This window comes from Oncorhynchus nerka, linkage group LG20 (genome assembly GCF_034236695.1).
Source record: "Oncorhynchus nerka isolate Pitt River linkage group LG20, Oner_Uvic_2.0, whole genome shotgun sequence".
Taxonomy (NCBI): domain Eukaryota; kingdom Metazoa; phylum Chordata; class Actinopteri; order Salmoniformes; family Salmonidae; genus Oncorhynchus; species Oncorhynchus nerka.
In genome coordinates this window covers 42,654,429-42,678,854 of record NC_088415.1, presented here as the reverse complement: position 1 = coordinate 42,678,854, position 24,426 = coordinate 42,654,429, and the positions used below count along the sequence as shown (strand labels likewise).

Genomic DNA, 24,426 nt, shown 5'->3' with positions numbered 1-24,426 from the left:
CTGACAGCATCCCTTTTTCGTGCAACCCTCGACTGAAAGTTGTTCATTCATCCTGCTTCCCCTCTCCCTCTCTCCCTCTCTCCCTCTCTCCCTCTTTCCTTCTTTCTCCCTCTCTCCTCTCCCTCTCTCCTCTCCCTCTTTCCTTCTTTCCTTCTCAAATCAAATCAAATTTATTTATATAGCCCTTCGTACATCAGCTGATATCTCAAAGTGCTGTACAGAAACCCAGCCTAAAACCCCAAACAGCAAACAATGCAGGTGTAAAAGCACTCCCTCTCTCCCTCTTTCCTTCTCTCCCTCTTTCCTTCTCTCCCTCTTTCCTTCTCTCCCTCTTTCCTTCTCTCCCTCTTTCCTTCTCTCCTTCTCTCCCTCTCTCCCTACATTCCTCCCTTCTCATCTTTCCTTCATCAACATTTCCCTTCTTCTGCTAGCTGACTCATCCTTACTCTCCAGGAGGAAGAGAGACGGAGGGTAAGAAAGAGAGTAGGAAAGAAGGGGTGTAAATGAGGTCAGGTGAAGATAATCAGATAAATGGATTAAAACAGAAGAAAAGTAGCTCACCATAATAGTATCAGAGGCATTGTGTGACAGCCAGGTGGAGTAACAGGCGCTATGTACACTGAACACAAATATTAACACCACATGCAACAATTTCAAAGGTTTTACTGGGTTACAATTCATATAAGGAAATCAGTCAATTGCAATACAGTCATTAGGCCCTAATCTAAGGATTTCACATGACTGGGAATACAGATGTGCTTCTGTTGGTCACAGATACCTTAAACAAAAGGTAGGGTGTGGATCAGAGAACCAGTCAGTATCTGGTGTGACCATTTGCCTCATGTAGCTCGACACATCTCCTTCGCATAAAGTTGAACAGGCTGTTGATTGTGGCCTGTGGAATGTTGTCCTACTCATCTTCAAATGGCTGTGCGAAGTTGCTGGATATCAGCGGAAACTGGAACGTGCTATCGTACATGTCGATCCAGAGCTTCCCAAACATGCTCAATGGGGGACATGAGTATGTAGGTCACGGAAGAACTGGGACATTTTCAGCTTCCAGGAATTGCCTACGGATCCTTGCAACATGGGACCGTGCATTATCATGCTGAAATATGAGGTGATTGCTGTGGATGAATGGCACGACAATGGGCCTCAGGATCTCGTCACAGTATTGCTGTGCATTCAAATTGCCATTGATAAAATGCAATTGTATTCATTGTCCGTAGCTTGTCTGCCCATACCATTTAAAAAAAATGTTTACCTTTATTTTACTAGGCAAGTCAGTTAAGAACAATACCATAACGCCACCACCACCATGGGGCACTCTGTTCACAACGTTAACATCAGCAAACCGCTTGAACCACAACGCCATACACGCTGTCTGCCATCTACAGGTACAGTTGAAGCCGGGATTCACCCGTGAAGAGCAGACTTCTCCAGCGTGTCAGTGGCCATTGAAGGCGAGTATTTGCCTACTGAAGTCGGTTACGACTCCGAACTGCAGTCAGGTCAAGACCCTGGTGTGGATAATGAGCGCGTAGATGAGACGGTTCCTGACAGTTTGAGCAGGAATCCTTCGGTTGTTCAAACCCACAGTTGCAGTGGCTGGTCTCAGACAATCCTGCAGGTGAAGAAACCGGATTTGAAGGTCCTGGGCTGGTATTGTTACGCGTGGTTGTCACGCCCTGACGGTAGATTGCTTTGACGGTTTCTATTTTTAGTTTGGTCAGGGTGTGATGTGGGTGGGTATTCAGGGTCAGGGTGTGTTGTAGGTCTAGGTTTTTTTTTTCTATGTTTGGTCTGGTATTGTTCTCAATCAGAGGCAGCTGTCTATCGTTGGTCCTCCTCTCCTTCCACCAACGAAAATCGTTACAGTGGTCTTTCTGTTGTGAGGCAAATACTCTAAAATGACATTGCAGGTGGCTTATGGTAGAGAACTGAGCATTAAATTCTCTGGCAACAGCTCTGGTGGACATTCCAGCAGTCAGCACACCAATTGCACGTTCCATCAAAACTTGAGACATCTGTGGCATTTTGTTGTGTGACAAAACTGCACATTTTAGTGGCCTTTTATTTTCCCCCAGCACAAGGTGCACATGTGTAATGATCATGCTGTTTAATCAGCCACTTGATATGCCACACCTGTCAGGGGGATGGATTATATTGGTAAAGGAGAAATGCTCACTACCAGGGATGTAAACACATTTGTGCACAACATTTGAGAGATACGTTTTTGTGCGTATAGAACATTTCTGGGATCATTTATTTCTGCTCATGAAACATGGCACCAACACTTTACAATATTTTTGTTCAGTGTAGATAAGAACTTGTGAAAGGCTACAGCTTGATAAAAGGCAAAGTAAAAATCTGATAACGAAAAGGTATTACTCTTGGTGTTTTCTCGATTAGCTTTCTCCCTCTATCGGTTCAGTTGTGTTGGAAATGGACCTCAAAGGGTCTTTCCTGATTAAATCTAGAGCCATACGTCCAGGAGGAAGAAGAGAAGTATTCTGTTTATCAGTGAAATGAGCAGAGAGACATTATCCATATTGATCTGTCTGAGCTAGACTTCCTACACGCTGTGGAATGATTCTCCTGACCCACTCTGAATGAACCGCTGAGCTGCCTCTCTAAACGTTACCAACGTTCCATTATTACATATTTGTGTATTTTCACAACAGGGTCTTAACAGAGAATGTTCAAATTAAACGTCTGTGTAAATGAACTGTACAAAAAAAACTTATCTCAACTCTCGCTGCTGACTGAAGTTTCACATTTGTGCCAACAAATAGTGCTAGGTCATTTCCCTCAATATCCTTAGTGCCTAATCTATCACAAACTTCATTCCACCCCTGCTCTGCAGCTAGCCATCTGCCGGGGTTTTAGAAATAGAAAACAGAAACCATTTCGACGGATAATGCATTTTGTATACTGTAATTCTACAAAAGGTTTCAGCCTTAGCCCTTGTCCCATCCTCATGTCTTGCCTCAGGCCTACTGTGTCTCCAGGCTTTCATAAGCCCATCCCCTCAGATCTCTAAATATGGCTGTGTAACCTCTGGGGTTCTGTCGTACATGATCTGTGTTCTCTCTGTTAATCAATCACCTCTGTCATGCTCCTCTACTGTGTGTCCGTTGTCTTCTTCCTCCTTTGTCTGCCACTTCCTATGGGACTGGGTATATTGGCAGATGGGAAGCCTGGCACTCAGACTGGACTGGCATCAGTGCCCCAGTGGAATAACATGGAGCTCAATGGGACTGGACAATATCGTCATCCTCAAATCTCTGTGTGGTTACGTGAATATTGCACGCTGATGGCATTATCTCTTTCCGTCTCTGTCTCTGTCACTCAGTCTTCTCTCTTGCTCTCGGTCTCCACCACTCTCTTCACAGTTCTCAGGACCAATATGAAGGAGAGGAGTAGACAAGTGCTTCAGAGAAAGTTCAGGTTGCAGACACAATTCACAAGACCATTCAGAAAAGAGAAGTGTGAGGATCAGTGAAAGCCAGTTTGTTCTGCCCAGTCCTGATCAGCCTAGACTCCAGATCACAGCAAGTATCAAGAGTCAGACTCTTTAAGTCCCCCGGTGTTGTATCACTGGTATCTCCTGACGGCTGCAGAAAGAAACTACAGAAATGAGTCTTTGCCCACTTAGATAAACTTAGATTTTGGTCACAAAGACGCTTATCAGAGAATACAGCCAACTCGCTCTCTCCCTTCACAGTTTTTAGGATCAGTTATGTACAGTCATACCAGACCACCGTAAGACATTGAGTACCATATTCCCCCGGGGTTGTATTACTGTTATCACCCCTCTGCCTGTCTGTTATCATGTCACGACACAGATAGGCTTCCTGAGCCACTTCCTCATTATCCCACAATCAGCAGTTCTCAGAGTTATTATCCCCCAATCAACATTCTGCTCTTAGGCCGTCATTGAAAATAAGAATTTGTTCTTAACTGACTTGCCTAGTTAAATAAAGGTAATAAATAAATAAATGATAATAAATCCAAATAAATAAAACATGGCATTTCCCAGCTCCGCCCCTCAGCCACACCTCCTAGTCACAGATCACAGACAACACATTTTTCTCCACATAGAATTACGTTTCATAACACAACAACGTTGTCTGACACTGACTCCGTTTCCTTTTGATTGCTCGATTGCTTTTGATCGCTTTATCAATTGAAAACCCAATAGATAGTGTGCAGTAGGTGTCTTAGCAGCAGTAGGTGTCTCAGAATCCGTTAATTATAAGGGAAGCATGGGCTCGGTTGACTATGGTAGACGTTACCTGCATAGGGCTATTAGACAGAGCATGGTGAAGAAGAGAGACGGAGAGGGGTCTTTCCTGATTACATCTAGAGCCATACGTCCAGTAGGAAGAAGAGAGTACTCTGTTTATCAGTGAAATGAGCAGAGATAAGAGAGACATTATCCATATTGATCTGTCTGAGCTAGACTTCCTACACGCTGTAGAATGATTCTCCTGAACCAGGAGTTTGCAATAGATTCCTTTTTAGTAGCGACAGAAGCCAGAATCCATTAGACGTTATTAATATCAAGGGTCATTTGGCTGTTCCTTTAAAGCACATGTATAGGGCTATTAGACAGAGCATGGTGAGGAAGAGAGAGAGAGAGAGAGAGAGAGAGAGAGAGAGAGAGAGAGAGAGAGAGAGACGCAGGTTGCGTCCAAAATGGCACACTATTCCCTATGTAGTGCACTACTTTTGACCAGGGCCATATGGGTGTGTCCGTCTGCAATTAGGGAGCCTACAGGCACAGTATGCGTCTCAAATGGTACCCTATTCCGTATGGGCTATGGCCAAAAGTAGGGCACTATGTAGGAAATAGTGTACCATTTTGGACATGAGCAGGGAATGAGATGTAGAGCAGAGTGGGTAGGGCCATAGGCACTATGCTAATAAGTGTATTGTTATGCCTGCTAGAGCTGATCTGCATGGCTGCGTATAGGAAAAGGAGAGAGAACTGCTATCTGGCAGCAGAGCAGATTGGCTGGCTGCTGGAACCTGGCAAGACTAATCCAGCTGGAAAGACTGCATGCATACGGCCAGCAGCGGAGAAGAGAAAGGAGGAGAGGATGGATGTAGGGAGGAGGAGGGGTGCACAGAGGGAATGGAGAGAGGGGAGGGAGGAGGGAATGGAGAGAGGGAGGGAGGGAGGGAACGATGGGGGGAGAAGACAATAAAGGAATGGTCAGAATCCAACAAGAGTGAGCGAATAGAGCGAGGCAGGAGAAGAAGAGGGAGGGATGAGGGGAGAGGCAGAGGAGAAGAAGGGTGATGTCACCTCACCTCTAGCAGGCAGCCAATGAGAGCGAGGGAGGCAGAGAGAGCGGCTGAGAGAGAGGGAGAGAGGGTGTGTTTTTGAATCACTGCAGCATCAGAACAGCGAGAGGAGAGGGCACAATCAATTTGATAGAAGAAGAAAAGGAAGAACTAGGAAGAAAAAAGGGAGGACAAGGAGTTGCCAGAGGAAAAGAAGGACCAACACCCGAGGCCGTCGTTTAAACCTGTGGAGGTAAGAGAAGAACACAGCCGTTCAAAGATACAAGATGAGAGCTAATTAGAACGCTGGCTGGGTGGAGGAGAGGTGGCCGGATGATGTCTTCATCACACCTGGGTCACATCTGCAATTACAATCCCACATTTTACAAGATGGTAGTCTTACTAGCCTGTCTGAAGGGGCTGAGGTGGAGAGATGAATTTGAGTCACATTTCTAGAAGAGTCATGTCATGTGTCGCTGTGACTATATTAGTAGTGTCTGGAGGGCAATATTAGTGGTGATGTCATTGGATAAAACGATCAAACTATTCATATTTCAAGATTTCTGTTGAGATTATTGTTAAAATGAGCAAATGTGCTTCTCATAATTTCTCTCGATGTTGTAGTAGAGGTGGTTGTAGGTTTTGTACCGAAGCATCTGCTTTTTATGGTTGACTTTTAATGAATTTTAAATGAAAGTGCATTGAAGAAGACATCTCGTTGAATAGTTTGAATGGATGTTATAGGGAAAGAGTATTATTGCATGTCATTAGTACATTTTGCTGGGTACACACTCAGATAGCATGTAGCATGCAACAGGGTCTGGCTCAGCTATTACAATTCAATGCAATGCTGTTGTGGAGCCTCGTTGAAGGAAATCATATCGTCGGATGCTTCGATAATCTGCGTAAATATAGATTTTATTTGACATCTGGAGGATTGTGTGATACGATACAAATTCAAAATAAGTGATTGCACGTTTTCTTTTTTTTTTACATTGAAAATGAGTGTGGGTTATTTTGCTCACTTATAGCAATTTTCAAAAATATGTAACGTAAACATTTGATTTCTTCAAAATTCTATGTATCAGTATTTGCTATGTGAGGCATTTTAGCAGTTATTTTCACTTGTGTCCTGCACTTTTGACAGTGCATACCTCTACACATTTGTTCTAATTAATTAGCATTTTTAGCAACAAAAAAAATATGTTTTTGACTTAGATCTTTCTCTACCTTGCTACTTTGGCCATATTTTCCCACTATCCCCCGCTGTTGTCCTCCCCTCCCCCAGCCTCTCCTATATCTCACTGGTTTGATGTTGTTAAGAACGGCTGTGATTGCGTTGTGCTGTAATGGTATTTTCACTCGTCTGGTAGCATGCTGGTCCCAGATCTGTGTGTGTTCCTATGGGAGTTGGCTATGCAGCACTAACACATCTGGGACCAGTCTAGTTCATGGCATGACAATGACCATACGAGTTGGTATTCAGAACAAATAGATCTGGGACCAGGCTAGTGGTCAGGAGGATGAAGGTCTAATCTGTGGCAGGTAGCTCTCCTGATCTAGGATCCGTTTTGCACTTCCATAAATAATATCATATGGACAGGAAGGACCTGATCGATCAGCACGCCTGCTTTGTGAATACAGGTTCTCCTGTCCTGGCTGTCCTACTGCAGAGACTCTCTCTCTCCTCTCCCTCACTCTCTTTCTCTGGGAATAGGATGTTATCTGGGTTGGTGCTCCTCTGGGAAGCCCCTGTATCCTTCCCTTTTGCTACCTTAAACGAACTACAGTACTGTCTGATGGGACAGAGAGAGAGGGAGGGGAAGGAGAGAAGAGAGAAAGAGAGAGACATTGGAATGGAAAATATGGGTGTGGCAGTCGGGCATCTCTCCCAATACAACAGACTGTACAGGTGTGGCCGTGAACGGATGCAAACATCTGGCGATGTGCCAAATATGGCAACCAGCTCTCACATCTCCATTAGGCAGATGAGAGGCCATAGAACACATAACAGGCAGTCTATACTAAATGCGGTGTCTTCTTTAGTCTCCTGGGTGTGAGCGCTGTCATGTCGTGTCGTGAGAAAACACTCCCTCTCTCTGCCGTCACTCTCTTCGCCCTCTCCTCCTCTCCCCCCTCCATCTCTCCTCTTCTTCCCCCTCTTTTGTTCACCCCTCTCTCTCTCCACCCCCCTCCCTCTCGCCATGCCTCAATAACCTCCAGCCTGTCCCAGATGAGATGAGGACAGTACTGGGGACACTGCTCGGCGGCTGACAATGACTTGTTACCATCGGGACAGCACACAATATGGATCAAGATATAGGCAGGGAGGTGTGTGTGTGTCATTGCTTGCGTGTGTGTGTGTGTGTCATTGCTTGCGTGTGTGTGTGTGTGTGTGTGTGTATGAATGCACGCGCTCTCTGAGGCGAAATGCCCAGGAGACTGCTCCATGCTCCTGCAGCTACTGGTTGTATTTTCAAACTGTTTAACGCAATAATCAGTGTATTTCTACTGCCGGCTGTTTGGCAATCCTAGACCGAGCTGCTGTAACAGCCAGAGAGAAACAGAGTTGCTCTTACTTACTTTCTGTCATATAGTAACACAAACACATGCGCGTAGCCACACACACACACACACACACACACACACACACACACAGCTGTATAGTACAGTGTATGATTACCCTGGGTTGGCTATACCAGAGCAGAATGTAATCTCCTTCTCTCTGATGCCAGCCAGCATTTAATTGAGCTGTTCTAACAGAGGGATGGATGGATAGTGATTTAAGAGAGGGCAGGGAGAAATGGGGGGGGGGGGAGAGCGAGAGAAAGAGAGAGGTGGTGATGGATGGAGCGAGGGAGGGATTGTTTGACGAGAGAGAAAAGAGAGCGAGAAGGAGGGATCAACAGGAGAGAGAAACAAGGTCACAGGGAGGATTGGCTGTAAAGATGGCAGCAAGGAAAAAAATAGGAAAAAAAGGGATAGAGAAACAGATGATATGTACAATGACGTATAGATCAATATGTTAGAGAACTAGAGAGGCGAGTCCCGGGGAGCATCGTTTGTTCATGTTATTGTCTTGTTTACATGTATTTCTGTGCACTATTCAGTTTTTTTTGTAATGACAATGGTGTTGGCCATATTCATGATACTGAACCATGCTCTTCTCTTGTTAAACCGGAGAGATGTCATTGTGTTAGGGAAGGTGGGCTGTGTGCTCACAATCTGCCAAGCAGGAGAGCTCACTGGGGAGAGCAGTGTTATTTATGCTAGCTATTGAAGTGCAGTGTTGTGCAGCGTTAGTGTTATCCTAGCTAATTTAGATTCTCCACACTGGTGTTTTTACACTAGCTAAATGCTCTACAGTTTTACCCTAGCTAGATGCTCCAAAGCCACCTGTTATTTTGCCTCAGGCCCTACTGCCAGTCACTGCAGCCACCCAAATACACGACTACACACATCAGCTGCCCCAAATACACGGCTACACACATCAGCTGGCCCAAATACACAAATCAGCTGGCCCAAATACACGGCTACACACATCAGCTGCCCCAAATACACGGCTACACACATCAGCTGGCCCAAATACACGGCTACACACATCAGCTGTCCCAAATACACGGCTACACACATCAGCTGTCCCAAATACACGGCTACACACATCAGCTGTCCCAAATACACAACTACACACATCAGCTGTCCCAAATACACGACTACACACATCAGCTGTCCCAAATACACGACTACACACATCAGCTGTCCAAATACACGACTACACACACCAGCTGTCCAAATACACGACTACACAAATCAGCTGTCCAAATACACAACTACACAAATCAACTGGCCCAAATACACAACTACACAAATCAACTGGCCCAAATACACGACTACACACACCAGCTGTCCAAATACACGACTACACACACCAGCTGGCCCAAATACAGGACTACACACATCAGCTGCCCCAAATACACGGCTACACACATCAGCTGCCCCAAATACACGACTACACACATCAGCTGTCCCAAATACACGGCTACACACATCAGCTGTCCCAAATACACGACTACACACATCAGCTGTCCAAATACACGACTACACACACCAGCTGTCCAAATACACGACTACACACACCAGCTGTCCAAATACACAACTACACAAATCAGCTGTCCAAATACACAACTACACAAATCAACTGGCCCAAATACACACATCAGCTGCCCCAAATACACGACTACACACATCAGCTGTCCCAAATACACGACTACACACATCAGCTGTCCAAATACACGACTACACAAATCAACTGGCCCAAATACACGACTACACACACCAGCTGTCCAAATACACGACTACACACACCAGCTGTCCAAATACACGACTACACACACCAGCTGTCCAAATACACGACTACACACACCAGCTGTCCAAATACACGACTACACACACCAGCTGTCCAAATACACGACTACACACACCAGCTGTCCAAATACACGACTACACACACCAGCTGTCCAAATACACGACTACACACACCAGCTGTCCAAATACACGACTACACACACCAGCTGTCCAAATACACGACTACACCCGTCAGCTCCACCTGCCTTGAATGACGGGTCGCCACAGCTCAAAGTCTTTACCTGGTATTTTCCAAGGGAATACAATATTAAAGATACAACACGGGTTAAGAGATGGAAAGTGATCAAGGTAAGGTGTAAATAAAGGCTGCATCCCAAATGCTACCCTATTCCTATTTAGTGCAACACACTAAACACACTACAACACACTTTTGACCAGTGTCCATGAGGAAAAGTGGGCCATTTGTGACGAAGCCATTTCTGTTTCATATTTTAGCTTCTCTGTTAATTGTACAGCTTTTTTCTTAGTCTTTTAGTGTATTCCCCACTGGGAATACAGGTGTAAACTATGCACAGACAGGTTCACTTTTAGTGACTCTGGTCCTCTGTGTTTGTCGTTTTAGCACACTGCTGAGCTAAAGAGAGGCTGCCGTAAGGGTTGATGGTTTCTCCCTGGTTGCCCTGCGGTGTGTGTGTCTGTGTGATGAAGGAAGCCTGTTTGATTTAGATTCTGCAGATGGAGCTAGACTAACTGGCATGGTGTGTGTCAAGTGGGGGATCAGGCAGATGTGTCGGGGTGGAGTCTAGAATATGTTACTATGATTTAAAGAGTGAAGGGTCAGACAAGGAGTGATTGAAAGGCAGGGGACATGATTATGAAACCTACTGGGAGGGAAGGGGAAGGTGGAAGGGAGAGAGAAGAGAGAGAAGAGGAGAAGGAAGGGAAAAGGGCGCCTGAATCTATAGAGAGAGAAGTGGGGCATTTTATAATGAAATAGAATAGCACACGATAGATACTTTATTGAGAAATGTAAATAATAATGCATGAATATATAATAAAGGACAAAAAAGGTGGTTTTAAGAAGGTGAGAGATCTGGGGCTGTTGTCAACATCAGTTCAGTTTCCAGTGATGAAACAAGACAGTGTAGATTGTAGGTCTGTGTTTAGACCAGTACTCTATGAAGCACTACTACTACTACTGTCACTACTACCTCTACTACTATGACTACTGTCACTACTACCTCTACTACAACCACTACTACTACTGTCACTACTACCTCTACTACTACTACTGTCACTACTGCCTCTACTACTACTACTGTCACTACTGCCTCTACTACTACTGTCACTACTGCCTCTACTACTACTGTCACTACTACTACTGTCACTACTGCCTCTACTACTACTGTCACTACTGCCTCTACTACTACTGTCACTACTGCCTCTACTACTACTGTCACTACTGCCTCTACTACTACTGTCACTACTGCCTCTACCACTACCGCCTCTACCACTACCGCCTCTACCACTACTGCCTCTACCACTACTACCACTACTGCCTCTACTACCACCACTACTGCCTCTACTACCACCACTACTGCCTCTACTACCACCACTACTGCCTCTACTACCACCACCACTACTGCCTCTACTACTACCACCACTGCCTCTACTACTACCACCACTGCCTCTACTACTACCACCACTGCCTCTACTACTACCACTACTGCCTCTACTACTACCACTACTGCCTCTACTACTACCTCTACTACTACCACTACTGCCTCTACTACTACCACTACTGCCTCTACTACTACCACTACTGCCTCTACTACTACCACTACTACTACTGTCACTTTTACCTCTACTACTACCACTACTACCACTACTGCTACTGCCTCTACTACTACCAGTACTGCCTCTACCACTACTGCCACTAATACTACTACCATTACTACTGCCACTAATACTACTACCTCTACTATTACTACCACCTCTACTACTACTACTGCCACTACTACTACTACTACCACTACTACTACCACTACTGCCTCTACTACTACTACTACCTCTACTACTGCCACTAATACTACTACCTCTACTATTACTACCACCTCTACTACTACTACTACTACTGCCACTACTACTACTACCACTACTGCCTCTACTACTACTACCACTACTGCCTCTACTACTACTACCACTACTGCCTCTACTACTACTACCACTACTGCCTCTACTACTACTACCACTACTGCCTCTACTACCACTACCACTACTGCCTCTACTACCACTACCACTACTGCCCACTACCACTACTGCCTCTACTACTACTACCACTACTGCCTCTACTACTACTACTACTACCACTACTGCCTCTACTACTACCACTACTGCCTCTACTACTACCACTACTGCCTCTACTACTACCACTACTGCCTCTACTACTACCACTACTGCCTCTACTACTACCACTACTTTCTCTGTTATTACTACTGCCACTACTACCTCTACCACTACTACCTCTACTACCACGACTACTACCTCTATCACCTCTACTACTACTACCACCACTACTACAACACCACCACCAAACGCCAGTCATCACTTACCAACCCTGTTCTCTATCCTTTCACATCTAGAGGAGACCTGACAAATTTGGAATCCATTCCCCTCTTTTACCGGATTTTCTCACCTCCCTCCTTCCATCTCTTTCTCCCTTCGTTTCTGCGCCAAGTTTGGTTTCACATGTCATGTCTGTATTCATGCATAGTCGGGTAGCAACCAAACCAAAGCCTTCCACTCCAGGCCTTAATCAGAATAATGTCTACTTGAGATTATTATTGGACATTACAGAAACGCTGACACAAAGGCCAATAAAATGAACCCAATTATACAATTGAACCGTAGGTTAGGTCCCAAATGGCACCCTATTCCCTGTTTAGTGCACTACTTTTGACCAGGGTCCATAGGGTAGGACCTTGCTCAAAGGTAGTGCACTAAATTGGGAATAGGGTGCCATCTGGAAAACTGATTTAGAGATAGGGTTCAAGATTAACACTGCTGGCAAATATGGAGATTTTATGTAATTCATTTGAGTGGATTACTTTATTAAATCTCTGTCAGTGGCACCCCTTTTGCTTGCATGTGTCCGTGCGTGCGTGTGTGTGTGTGTGCGAAAGAGGGTAACAACCCTTGAAAAACACAGGAAATAGACCTGTTTAACCATTCAACAGGAACCTCATCAAGCGTTATGACTACTACATTGAAGTCATAAGAGACGATAATGCCTAGCATGCCTTCAAACAATCAAGTCATTTCCAGAGCACAGTGGGTGTCAATGAGAGAGCCTCGCGTTCGATTGAAGCCGGGAAATGCACGTATAATCCTGTATTTATTCTACCAAATGATATCGTTAGGTTCTTCTCAGCTACAGACCCAGGCGGAGACAGGGAAAGCACAAACCAGATGTATTCACCCAACTGGATGCGTCAGCTGAATAGCATTGTGATACAGTCACACAGTTCTTTATACACAGCGCGTGGAGCAAATGAGGGGCCGGACGGCTGTCTGGCTCTGTTCTACCTACCTCATTCTGTTATTCTCACTCCACTCCCCAACTTTGACGTCGAAGACAACCTCCTCGCTTCCCACAGAAACGAGACTGTTGGACTGTGCCTAAAACCCTGACCCAGAGCAATTCTATCCTATTCTGCAGAACACGTTCTAACTCCAGACAGAGATGGCTCCCATCCAACCCTTCTAGGATTCTAGGATCATACTAGAAGTCAGAGTCTCCGTCTGTATTTGTCATTTGCATAAACAGCACCTTCAAAAAGTATTCAATGGCCCTCGACTTATTCCACATTTTGTTGTGTTACAGCCTGAATTCAAAATTGACCACATTGATTGTTTTCCTGACCCATCTGCACACAATACCCCATAATGACAAAGTCCAAAACATGTTTTTAGACATTTTTGCAAATGTATTGAAAATGTTAAACATAAATGTCTCATCTCATTGTTAGAATCACCTTTTGGCAGTGATTTACAGCCGTGAAGCTTTCTGGGTAAGTCTCTAAGAGCTTTGCACAACTGGATATTAGCACATTCTTTTAAAATTTCATTCATCTATTTCATTCAAATCTGTAACTAGGCCACTCAGGAACATTCAATGTCATCTTGGTAAGCAACTCCAGTGTATAGTTGGCCTTGTGTTTTAGGTTATTGTCTTGCTGAAAGGTTCATTTGTTTCCCGGTGTCTGTTAGAAAGCAGACTGAGCCAGATTTTCCTCTAGGATTTTGCCTAGGCTTAGCTCTATTCCATTTATTTTGAATCTAAAAAAAAACTCCCCCGTCCTTGATGATGACTAGCATACCCAGAACATGATGCAGCCACCAAAAATGCTTGAAAATATGAAGAGTGGTACTCAGTGATGTGTCGTGTTGGATTTGCCCCAAACTTAACACTGTATTCAGGACAAAGTTCACTTCTTTAACACATTTTTTGAAGTTTTGCTTTAGTGCCTTATTGCAAACAGGATGCATGTGTTTTGAATATTTGTATTCTGTACTGGCTTTCCTCTTTTCACTCTGTCAATTAGGTTAGTATTGTGGAGTAACTACAATGTTGTTGATCCATCCTCAGTTTTCTCCTATCACAGTCATTCAACTCTGTAACTGTTTTTATGTCACCATTGGCCTCATGGAGAAATCCCTGAGCAGCTCAAAGGGATATTCAATGTCTGCTTTTTATTTTTTAGGTTCCCTTCTTTGCAAGGCATTGGAAAACCTCCCTGGTCTTTGTGGTTGAATCTGAAATTCACTGCTGGACTGAGGGATCGTACAGATCATTGTTTGTGTGAGGTACAGAGATGAAACATAATTCCACTTTGACGGTGTGTGTATGTGTATATATATATATATATATATATATATATATATATATATATATATATAGGCCAGTGACACAATCTCAATTTAATCCGTTTTAAATTCATGTTGAAACACAGCTAAATGTGGAAAAAGTCAAGGCGTGTGGATACTTTCTGAAGGTACACACACACACACACACACACTGTACACACACACACTGTACACACACACACTCAAACCAACCCATAACAAGATTAGAATTGGAGTCTCCTCATAAACATAGAGATCCTGTAGCCTTAGAAAAGGAAATGGTTTCAGAACAAAAGAAAAGGAAAACAAGAAACAGACAGAATGTGTAACGGAGAGAGAGAACCCCAGAGATAAGAGAGGAGATTGGCAGAAGAGAAGTGGAGACGAGAAAGATAAAACGAGGGGAGACGTGAAGAGAAACTGTCTTCCCCCGTCTGCCCTTCTCTCTGTCTTTCTGAGACCCTGACCCTTCATCCCTCTCTCTCTCTGGCTCTGTCACTCCGAGAAAAGTATGTCTTTGTCTGTGAGTCATCGTAAGAATTCCCCTCTTCCTCCCATCCCTTTCACCACATGCCACTCCAATCAAAGAGGCTTTATGGGCACATCTCTGACTAAAATTAGCCTAAATCGCCCCTCTGTCCTGGACAGTCTGCACTGTGGGTGGATGACGAGGTCTGTTAACTGTAGAGGAAGTGGAAGTGTGTGTCTGTGCGTGTGTAAGCGTGCGAGAGTGTGTGTGAGTGTGTGTGTCACATCGTCAAAGTAAAGAAGTTTTAGAAGTGTGTGTGTGTGTGTGTGTGTGGGTCTCATGACTACATTACATGCCAGCACATAATAAATGACTTCCGTCTTATTGGTATTTACACAACTCCTCAATCCTTCACTGTGTCTGTCTGACGCCTACACATCTTGTACTCTATACAAGTGTACTGTACTGTGCATAATACTGACTACCAGAATATATTACTACTGCTGCTGGCAGGCAGAGACGAAGGACGTCCCTATTGTCATGTCGATGATTCAAGTGACACGAAGAAGGGAAGCATTTTCTGACTTCTGCTGATGTAAAATAGGGCTTTATCAATAAATGTGTTTGATTGTACAGTAGTGGGTTGTGAAAGTTTCAGTGGCAGAGCTGTTCTAGGATCAGGTACCCCCTCGTATTCACTATAATGTAAAAGACCAAACTGATCCCAGATCTGTGGGTTGTGCTGAGGCTCTGAGAGACAAGCTAGGGGACTTGGCTGTCTGGAGCTCACTGGGAGATTGGAACAGTGTAATGTATGGAACATGACTGCTTGGCATTGAATGACTGACCTACGAAATGACTGGCACAAATGATTCTCGTTCAAAGAATCATTGAATGACTGACCTACGAAATGACTGGCACAAATGATTCTCGTTCAAAGGATCATTGAATGACTGACCTATCAAGTGACTGACACATCATTCTCGTTCAAAGGATCATTGAATGACTGACCTACGAAATGACTGGCACAAATGATTCTCGTTCAAAGGATCATTGAATGACTGACCTATCAAGTGACTGACACAAATCATTCTCGTTCAAAGGATCATTGAATGCCACGGTGTCGAATCATCACGAATTTCAATTTAAGTTAAGTAGCTTGTCGTCTCTTGTTTTATTGAACCTACTGTAGTCTCACGTTGCCAGACTTTCTCGTCTCACATTCCATTGAACCTAAAAGTAGGAACGAGTGGAATGGATATAGCTCACATTCTCATTGAATTAGAAAAATGTAACTCCATAAATAAGCGCGTAACGTCCAGTCTTGTGATTGTAGTATGCACACTACATCCTAGTGTCTCTCGCTCTTCCTCTGTCTGTATCCTATGACTACAGGAGGAGGGTAAGAGGGCCACTTTGCTCCTGTCAGTGTGTGTGAGAGCCATGATATGTTCCTTCCAAGTGTCTGTCTGTGTACTTGTCAGCCATGATATATTCATTAGGCTTGGATTAGGTGGCGGAGGAGGGGATCAGTTGTATAGTGTGCATAATCCCTATACACGGGTGCTAATTTAATCCCACCTACTGTGCCAGTCCCATTATACCAGCCACCCAGGAGGAGACAGAGGGCGGCACAGGACGAGGGGATATATATATATATATATATGAGATAATGATGAAAGAGAGCGAGCGAGACAGAGAATGGCAACCTCGGCGTCTATTCTATTTGACAGTACTGTTAAAAATCCCATGTTGATAAAACGCTCTTACATCTATCCCACCCACCCGCGAATACTGCACGGGGGGTAGCGCACAGGGGGGGGTAGCGCATGACGAGACGAAAGAGGGGAGCAGAGGGGGAGAGAATGACAACCGTCATGTCTTTTCTATTTGACGTTGAAACGTTTTATGTTGATACAACAGGTCGTACAGTTTTTCTTTGTTTTGTGACTGAAAGGCTGTTTGTGCATTCTGGTGCTTGGCCTGCTGTCTTTTGAGAGGAGAGGAGAGGAGAGGAGAGGAGAGGAGAGGAGAGATGGAGAGCGAGGGGGAGGAGAGGTGGAGATGGATAGCTTGCAGTAAGTTAGTCAGTCAGCCTCTTCAGCTGTCATTCTGGAGACGGAGACAGAGACCGCTGAATATATTTTGAATCCATCATAGTTTGACATGCATGGTACAGTGGTTCATTTCTAATGCTAGTGGCTGCCGGTGAACGGTGTGCCGTGTCGGACCACCCACCTTAACTATGAACAACTATCCTACCTCCACTTCCCTTTACAACCACTGTGTGTGTGTGTGTGTGTGTGTGTAACTCCATCCTACCGCCACCTTCCTCTACAGCCCTCCTATTAAACCTCCTCCTCTTCGTAAGGGTCACGAACCCATCTTTGGAAATCTTCTTCCGCTGTGCATTAGGTCCACAGCATCCCAAGCACAGTTTATGTAAGACACTCCAACATACCATGTTCACCGCGATATAGACATGCATTATCCAGTTAATTATAGCATGCCGACTGAGCACTATGAGCACCGTGCATTACGTCTATAACATGCCAGGCAAGTGCACTATTGGAATTTATGTAATCCACTCTAACAGGGGTCGTTTATATTGCTTCTCTCTCGTCTTCTCCTGCTTCATTTACTGTACAGAATGAGGTCAGATAGCTACTATACAGTACCTCAGGCTGCACTGCTACCTGGGGTTAGCGGGGTTGTGTGTGTGTGTGTGTGTGTGTGTGTGCACTGCAGAGCCTTCAGACTAAAGGATGTGAGCGAGTTCAATTGGGCGTGTAGAAGTAAGGAACAGTGCAGAAGCTGAAATAATGAGGCAGTGTGTATCCTCCTATGAGTGTGTGTGGGGGTACCTGTACCCCTTGCCACCACTGCTGTGTTTGTAGTCACCTATTAAACTGTCTGTTTATATCAACATCAAACTTCATCATGCAGCGGGAAGGGACGAGAACTGGACTTCATATTTGTGTGCAAACATTTTGGCTAACAAGTAACTCTTGTTTGACAAAACGTTACGAGGAAGCAAGGAGCTGGGGTAACGCCTGGATGATGCCCTCTCACTTAAGTGGCGCGACAGAGTCTAGATTTGTAGTCCACTCACTCACTCCTGAACTGTAGCAAGGTGAAAAGGTAACTGTATACTGGAGGGAATGCAGTGAGAGGGAGAGGAGAGGGAGAGGAGAGGAGATGGAGGGAACAAGAACTGTAGGATGACATTGAAAGGCATGGATACAGGGAACTGGGGAAACTGTAGGGGGTCTGGGAACATTTTCATTTCAGAGGAGAGGACAGTGGAGGAAAGCAGGGAGGGCAGGGGAGAGGAAGCCAACAAGACTAAAATTCGGGAGCAGATGGGAGATGATGAGGGAGAGGAGGGGTAGACAAAGCCATCAGAGGAGGAGAGAATAGACAGAGGCCCCGGCCAATACTAACGAGCCTAATGAGGTAATTACAGAGTTAAGTAACCGGGTGACCCCCAGGCTACAGGACTGCCGGGGTTATGGAGAGGGGAGACAGGGGGTTGGAGTGTTAACTACAGGGCTGGGGGTGGGTTTACAGGCGGTGGGGGTGAGGAGGGGGAGAGGAGTCGCTGTGTTAATTAACTCAGCCATGGCTGGGGTGGGGCAAGGAGTGGGAGAGGAGGAAGGAGGAGAGGAACTAAAGAACGGAAACTCCATTACCCAGTAACCTTTTAGCAGTGTGGACTGTGTTATTAGGAAGTGATCCGCTCAGCCTGACAAAACAGAGGAGAGAGAGCGAGAGAGAGAGAGAGAGCGAGAGAGAGAAAAGTACGTGGGCTGGAGATGGGGAGACAATGTGGTGGCTGGTGGGATACAGAGAGGGAGGGTGAGCGGGGGAAGAGATGGGGAGTCGATGTGGCGGGGTATGCAAAGAAAATAAGAGGGGGGGTGGGGAGAACACAAAGCAGACAGGTGGGAGTCGAGGGAGAGAGATGCCTGCAGCGATGGAAATGTCACAGAGCACAGAGAGGCAGAGCGGAAGGCAGAGACACACCTGGCATCTGAACACACAGACACAGCTCCTAATGCTACTCAGCTCACCTGCTTTCTGTTCTGGATGGATACACAATTACACTATGACACTAATTACTGAGCAGCAGAAACACAGACAACATACTGTAGTGACTCAACTAATGATACATCAATATTTAGATTTTCTTTGCATGTCTGTCTGTCTGTCCTCCCTCCCTCCCTAGCTAAGAGAGAGTGTGACCGTGTGTTTTATTTACGGACAGTGTGAATGGTGTTTTTATCAGCCTGTGGTACACTAGACAACAGGCGGCAGGTAGCCTAGCAGTTAAGAGCGTTGGTCCAGTAACCAAAGGGTCGCTAGTTCAAATCCCAAGCGGAAAAATCTGTCGACCTGCAAAAAAGACTCCATCCAAAAACAATATTTTGTATTTGTTTCATTAGTCCATTGTCGATATGGCCCCAGTTTATTTTTGCCATGTCAGCAATCAAGTTCTCAAGATATGCAACTTTCAAAATACAGACATCTGGCCCGTATGATGCAAAACGCAGCATCAGATGATATGCAAAACTTGATTTCTGACATGCAGTACATTTTGGGACTATACCAACAGTGGACTAACGAAACGAGTACCAAGCAGATGAGCACAGGGTGGAGTTCTCCTTTCATGGTGGAGAAGTACTCCATTGTCGTAACGCCTGAAGACAGTTTGTCAGCTTTTTCTTGACTCTAAACCCGAACAGGAAATATCTCTGAGTCATTGGGTATAACTAAGCCCCTAGTCGTGATCAGAAAGAAATCCTGGCCCTATACCACTGCCCCTTGTTATTGACATTGTGATGACTGGACACGTGATAGCTGTCTCCTGGCAGTGCTTGCTGACCCCTTCTCCTGTACTCCACTCCTCCTAACCAGCATGGTTAACATGGTTAGAGCTACATTTCAGCTAATCAGGACATATTCAATTGAGTTAGCAACCATTAGAGAGCTTTTATGGTGGGGTACGCTTTCTACCCATCTGCCCCTTCACCTTGCTGTGTGTGTGTGTGGATCTGCCCCTTCACCCTGCTGTGTGTGTGTGGGCATCACCTGTGTACACAGCTGGATGAGTCCATGTGCAGTGCGAGTGTGTGTGAGTGTGTGTGTGTATGAACAGTGTCAGACCTTGTCGGCAGAACTAATGATCTCAGGCTCATCAACTAGTCTTCTAGCCTCAGTGAAAGGTCAGCACAGATTCTCTCTCTCTCTCATTTTCGCTCCGTCTTTCTCTTTCTCTTTCTTCTCCCTCTCTTTCTCTCTGTTCTCTCGGTCGGTCCTCTCTCTCTCGCTCTGTCCTCTCTCTCTCTCTCTGTCCTCTCTCTCTCTCTGTCCTCTCTCTCTCTCTCTCTCTCTCTCTCTCTGTCTCTCTCTCTCTCTCTGTCTCTCTCTCTCTCTGTCCTCTCGCTCTCTCTCTCTCTCGCTCTCTCTCTCTCTCTGTCCTCTCTCGCTCTCTCTCTGTCCTCTCTCGCTCTCTCTCTGTCCTCTCTCGCTCTCTCTCTGTCCTCTCTCGCTCTCTCTCTGTCCTCTCTCGCTCTCTCTCTGTCCTCTCTCGCTCTCTCTCTGTCCTCTCTCGCTCTCTCTCTGTCCTCTCTCGCTCTCTCTCTGTCCTCTCTCGCTCTCTCTCTCTGCTCGCTCTCTCTCTCTGCTCGCTCTCTCTCTCTCTGCTCGCTCTCTCTCTCTCTGCTCGCTCTCTGTCTGCTCTCGCTCGCTCTCTCTGTCTGCTCTCTCTGTCTGCTCTCTCTGTCTGTCCTCGCTCGCTCGCTGCTCTCTCTCTGTCTGCTCTCTCGCTCTGTCTGCTCTCTCTCTGTCTCTCTCTCTCTGTCTGCTCTCTCTCTGTCTGCTCTCTCTCTGTCTGCTCTCTCTCTGTCTGCTCTCTCTCTGTCTGCTCTCTCTGTCTGCTCTCTCGCTCTGTCTGCTCTCTCTCTCTGTCTGCTCTCTCTCTCTGTCTGCTCTCTCTCTGTCTGCTCTCTCTCTGTCTGCTCTCTCTCTGTCTGCTCTCTCTCTGTCTGCTCTCTCTCTCTCTGTCTGCTCTCTCTCTCTCTGTCTGCTCTCTCTCTCTGTCTGCTCTCTCTCTCTGTCTGCTCTCTCTCTCTGTCTGCTCTCTCTTTGTCCTCTCTCTCTCTGTCTGCTCTCTCTTTGTCCTCTCTGTCTGGCGTGATTCTGAGAGAGAGAGAGAGAGAGAGGCAATGAGGATAGGAGGGATAGAGAGACTAGCCCAGGCAGCCACACACCGCACACTGAAAATGATAAGAGCGGCTGAAAGAATGAGCCTGAAATCCCTACTCTGCTCATTCACTGTATGCACATGGGACAGGCTAAAGATACCATCCAGATCCCTTCACTGTCTGTCTAAAGTAAAAAAAGACACACACACACACACACAAGCGCACACACAGGACAACTAGAATTGCAGACAGATGGACATGGTGGAACAGGTTTTGTCTGTTGATTCCGTTTTCCGCCTTTCACTGGCTGCTCTACCGACTGGCTTTTATTGAAATAGGTGTGAGAGAAGCGAAATGTCACGTCCTTGATCCTCACAACAACAGTGATGTGAGCTGTAGCTAATGTTGTGACGGAGGTGAACAGAGGGGTGATTTGAACACACGCGGACAGGGATTTGCCCGCCGTCCTCCCTGGACCAAGGCAGTGCTGCTGTGTGAAGATAACACAGTGTCTTTGAGGGGCCCGGTCTAAGCCTGCGTTCCAAATGGCCCCCTTAATCACTACTTTTGACCAGAGCCCATCACTATGAAGGGAATAGGGGGCCACTCGGGACTCGGACGGACACTGTGGAAAGGACAAGACTGCTTCGCCTCAAATAGACTCCCCTCAGCGGTCTCTATTGGTAATGATTGAATTTGCTGCTGCGCTCATCATGTACTGTTGTTGATGATGATAACGATAACAGATATTATGGGAGTTATAGGCTGGAGCGGAGGTTGTGTCGACACACAGGCGCGCGCATGCATAGATATACACACTTACGCGCGCGCATGCATAGATATACACACTTACGCGCGCGCATGCATAGATATACACACTTACGCGCGCGCATGCATAGATATACACACTTACGCGCGCGCATGCATAGATATACACACTTACGCGCGCGCATGCATAGATATACACACTTACGCGCGCGCATGCATAGATATACACACTTACGCGCGCGCATGCATAGATATACACACTTATGCGCGCGCATGCATAGATATACACACTTACGTGCGCATGCATAGAATGCATAGATATACACACTTACGTGTGCATGCATAGATATACACACTTACGCGATAGATATACACACTTACCGCATAGATATACACACTTACGCGCACGCATGCATAGATATACACACTTACGCTTTGTCACATCTGCTGATGTAAAAAGGGCTTTATAAATACATTTGATTGATTGATTATTGCACCCAATACTGAAATGGTTGTTCCAGTTGATATGGTTTAGGTCTTGTTTGATGAGTTCTTCACCATATCAGTTATTCTGGATGCAGATTGTGGGGTGATAAAAAGTTATGGCCGGATTCCAATAGTAAATATTACTTCACAAGCCAGCATATTGTGACTTGCAGGTCTGATATGGCTCACGAGCCAGGATTTTCAGACCACAATGTTGGAGGAAGACTAGATCATAACTAAAGGCCTCATGAAATGTAGAATGCACGGTCATGAAGGTTTTGCTTTTTAATTCAAAAACATTCACTTCGGCAGTCAATTGGTGAAGGCTTCAAGACGGAACATTTATGAATGCAACAGCCATGGCTGCATTCCAAACACTTAAAAGGCACACCCTCTCCCCTCAGCCCTCAAATTAAGTGGACACTTCTGATGACGTATCATGACGCCTGACGAGTTGACACTTGCAGGGTGAGGGGGCGAGGGAAGAATGATTTCATTTTAAATGTACCCGCTCTTGCCCGGAAATGTCTCATTGGTTCATACCACAGTTGTGTTTTCAGTCATCGCGGAACTGTCGCGCGTGCCTTTATCCACACTGCAGTCAATTATGATTGCATTTCATATCTTGGCTAGAAGACAACGCATCCGCAGACACCGAATGTTAGCCATCCTACTTATATCAGGTAAATCAAAAATTACAATGTATAAGTGTCAGGGAAAGTTATGTTAACAAAAACTAAACAAACAAAACGTAATTAGTAGCACAATTTCTAAATGATTTACATTAGTTTGTACTTACACTTGTATGTTGACTTCCCCATATTAATGTTGGTTTAAAGTCTTAGCTGACCGGAGTGAACATAACTGTACACTCGCAGACTCAATCAAAAAACGAGGGGCTGAGGGACACACGGACTCACGTTCCCTTGCTTGGCTAATCATTTGGACCAACGACAAAGATGGTTGCGGGGATTCCCCCAAGGGCATAAGGCGAGGGTGTGTCTGAAACGCAGCCTCCGTCTCTGTCACTTACAAACACAGTCATGGACGGGCTACTCTAACATTCACTCGAAAGGCACCCTGGGAAATATGCAAATAAGGTTTTATACCCTAATAAATGCTAACACTACATATGTTATTCCCTAACGCTGAGAAAGTGTTACAGCATCAGCTCTAATAAAGTGTTAATTTATGTCAATTTGCAACACCCACGGTGTTAGGGACCCAACACTCCGGGGGTGTTAGTTTATCAACACTGAAGAATTCTAGTTTAACACTATTTGAAATGGTCACATATCATTTCAAAGAAAGTGTTAGATTTAACCATGTGGTTGTTAAAATTCCGATCACAAATGTGCTGTGGAAATGAATTGTCTGTAATTGCCTGGATGGATGGTGTGAGAAAAGCTTGATAGGGGTGGATGGTTGGGGTTAATATGATGTTACCTGTGATTAAAGCTCTGAATCGGCTGTTCTCTGGTCTTTAATGAAGATGTAATGTACCGTAGAATACCACATGCTGTTCCACGGGCCCGATAGACAAGAAGAGATGGAGGAAGGGGGAGAGAGTTGGGGGGAGGGGCGTAGAGAAGGAGAGAGGGAGTGACTCGCTGTAGGGAGCTGAAGCAAGGAGTGAGCGAGCTTTGCAGTGAGGGAGGGAGGGAGGGAGTGAGTGAGAGGGGGAAATTATGCTGAGAGAGCGACAGAGAGCAAATAGGAGATATACAGCAGATGGGGCAAAATGTCAGATATGAGAAAAAGATCTCTCAACTCCAGATAACATGAAGACCGATATTAGAGAGGAGACGGAGATGAAGAGTGAGGGAGATGGAGGAGATGAGAGATGAAGGTAGAAAGAAGAAGTAGAGCGAGATGAACGAGAGGGAGTTAACGGAGAGAGATTCGGAGTGGGGGATGGATGGGGGGGGGTGAAAT

The 24,426-nt window shown here is 45.5% G+C and overlaps 2 protein-coding genes and 1 long non-coding RNA gene across 5 annotated transcripts in view; 2 read left to right on the top strand and 1 right to left on the bottom strand.

Moving 5' to 3' along the window:
- Positions 1 to 23,398, bottom strand: part of LOC115102691 (uncharacterized) — a 35,993-nt gene extending 12,595 nt beyond the window's left edge. Inside the window, exon 1 of the long non-coding RNA XR_003859475.2 lies at positions 23,291 to 23,398. This is a non-coding gene — a long non-coding RNA (uncharacterized LOC115102691). The remainder of the gene's footprint in view (positions 1 to 23,290) is intronic.
- On the top strand, positions 978 to 12,022 carry LOC135562746 (mucin-2-like; the record flags this gene model as incomplete). The annotated part of the gene is made up of 3 exons (XM_065005088.1): positions 978 to 1,021; positions 10,842 to 11,959; positions 12,006 to 12,022. Coding segments are annotated over exons 1-3 (1,179 nt in total), but the record flags the coding sequence as incomplete, so codon positions are not given.
- Positions 5,335 to 24,426, top strand: part of LOC115101919 (neural cell adhesion molecule L1-like) — a 76,076-nt gene continuing 56,984 nt past the window's right edge. The window contains exon 1 of one of the 3 annotated variants that reach the window (XM_065005518.1): positions 5,335 to 5,545. The gene's annotated coding sequence lies outside the window, so the exon portion shown is untranslated. Of the gene's footprint in view, positions 5,546 to 22,987; positions 23,175 to 24,426 lie in introns of those variants that run through there. The other 2 variants (XM_065005516.1, XM_065005517.1) reach the window with 2 other exon arrangements.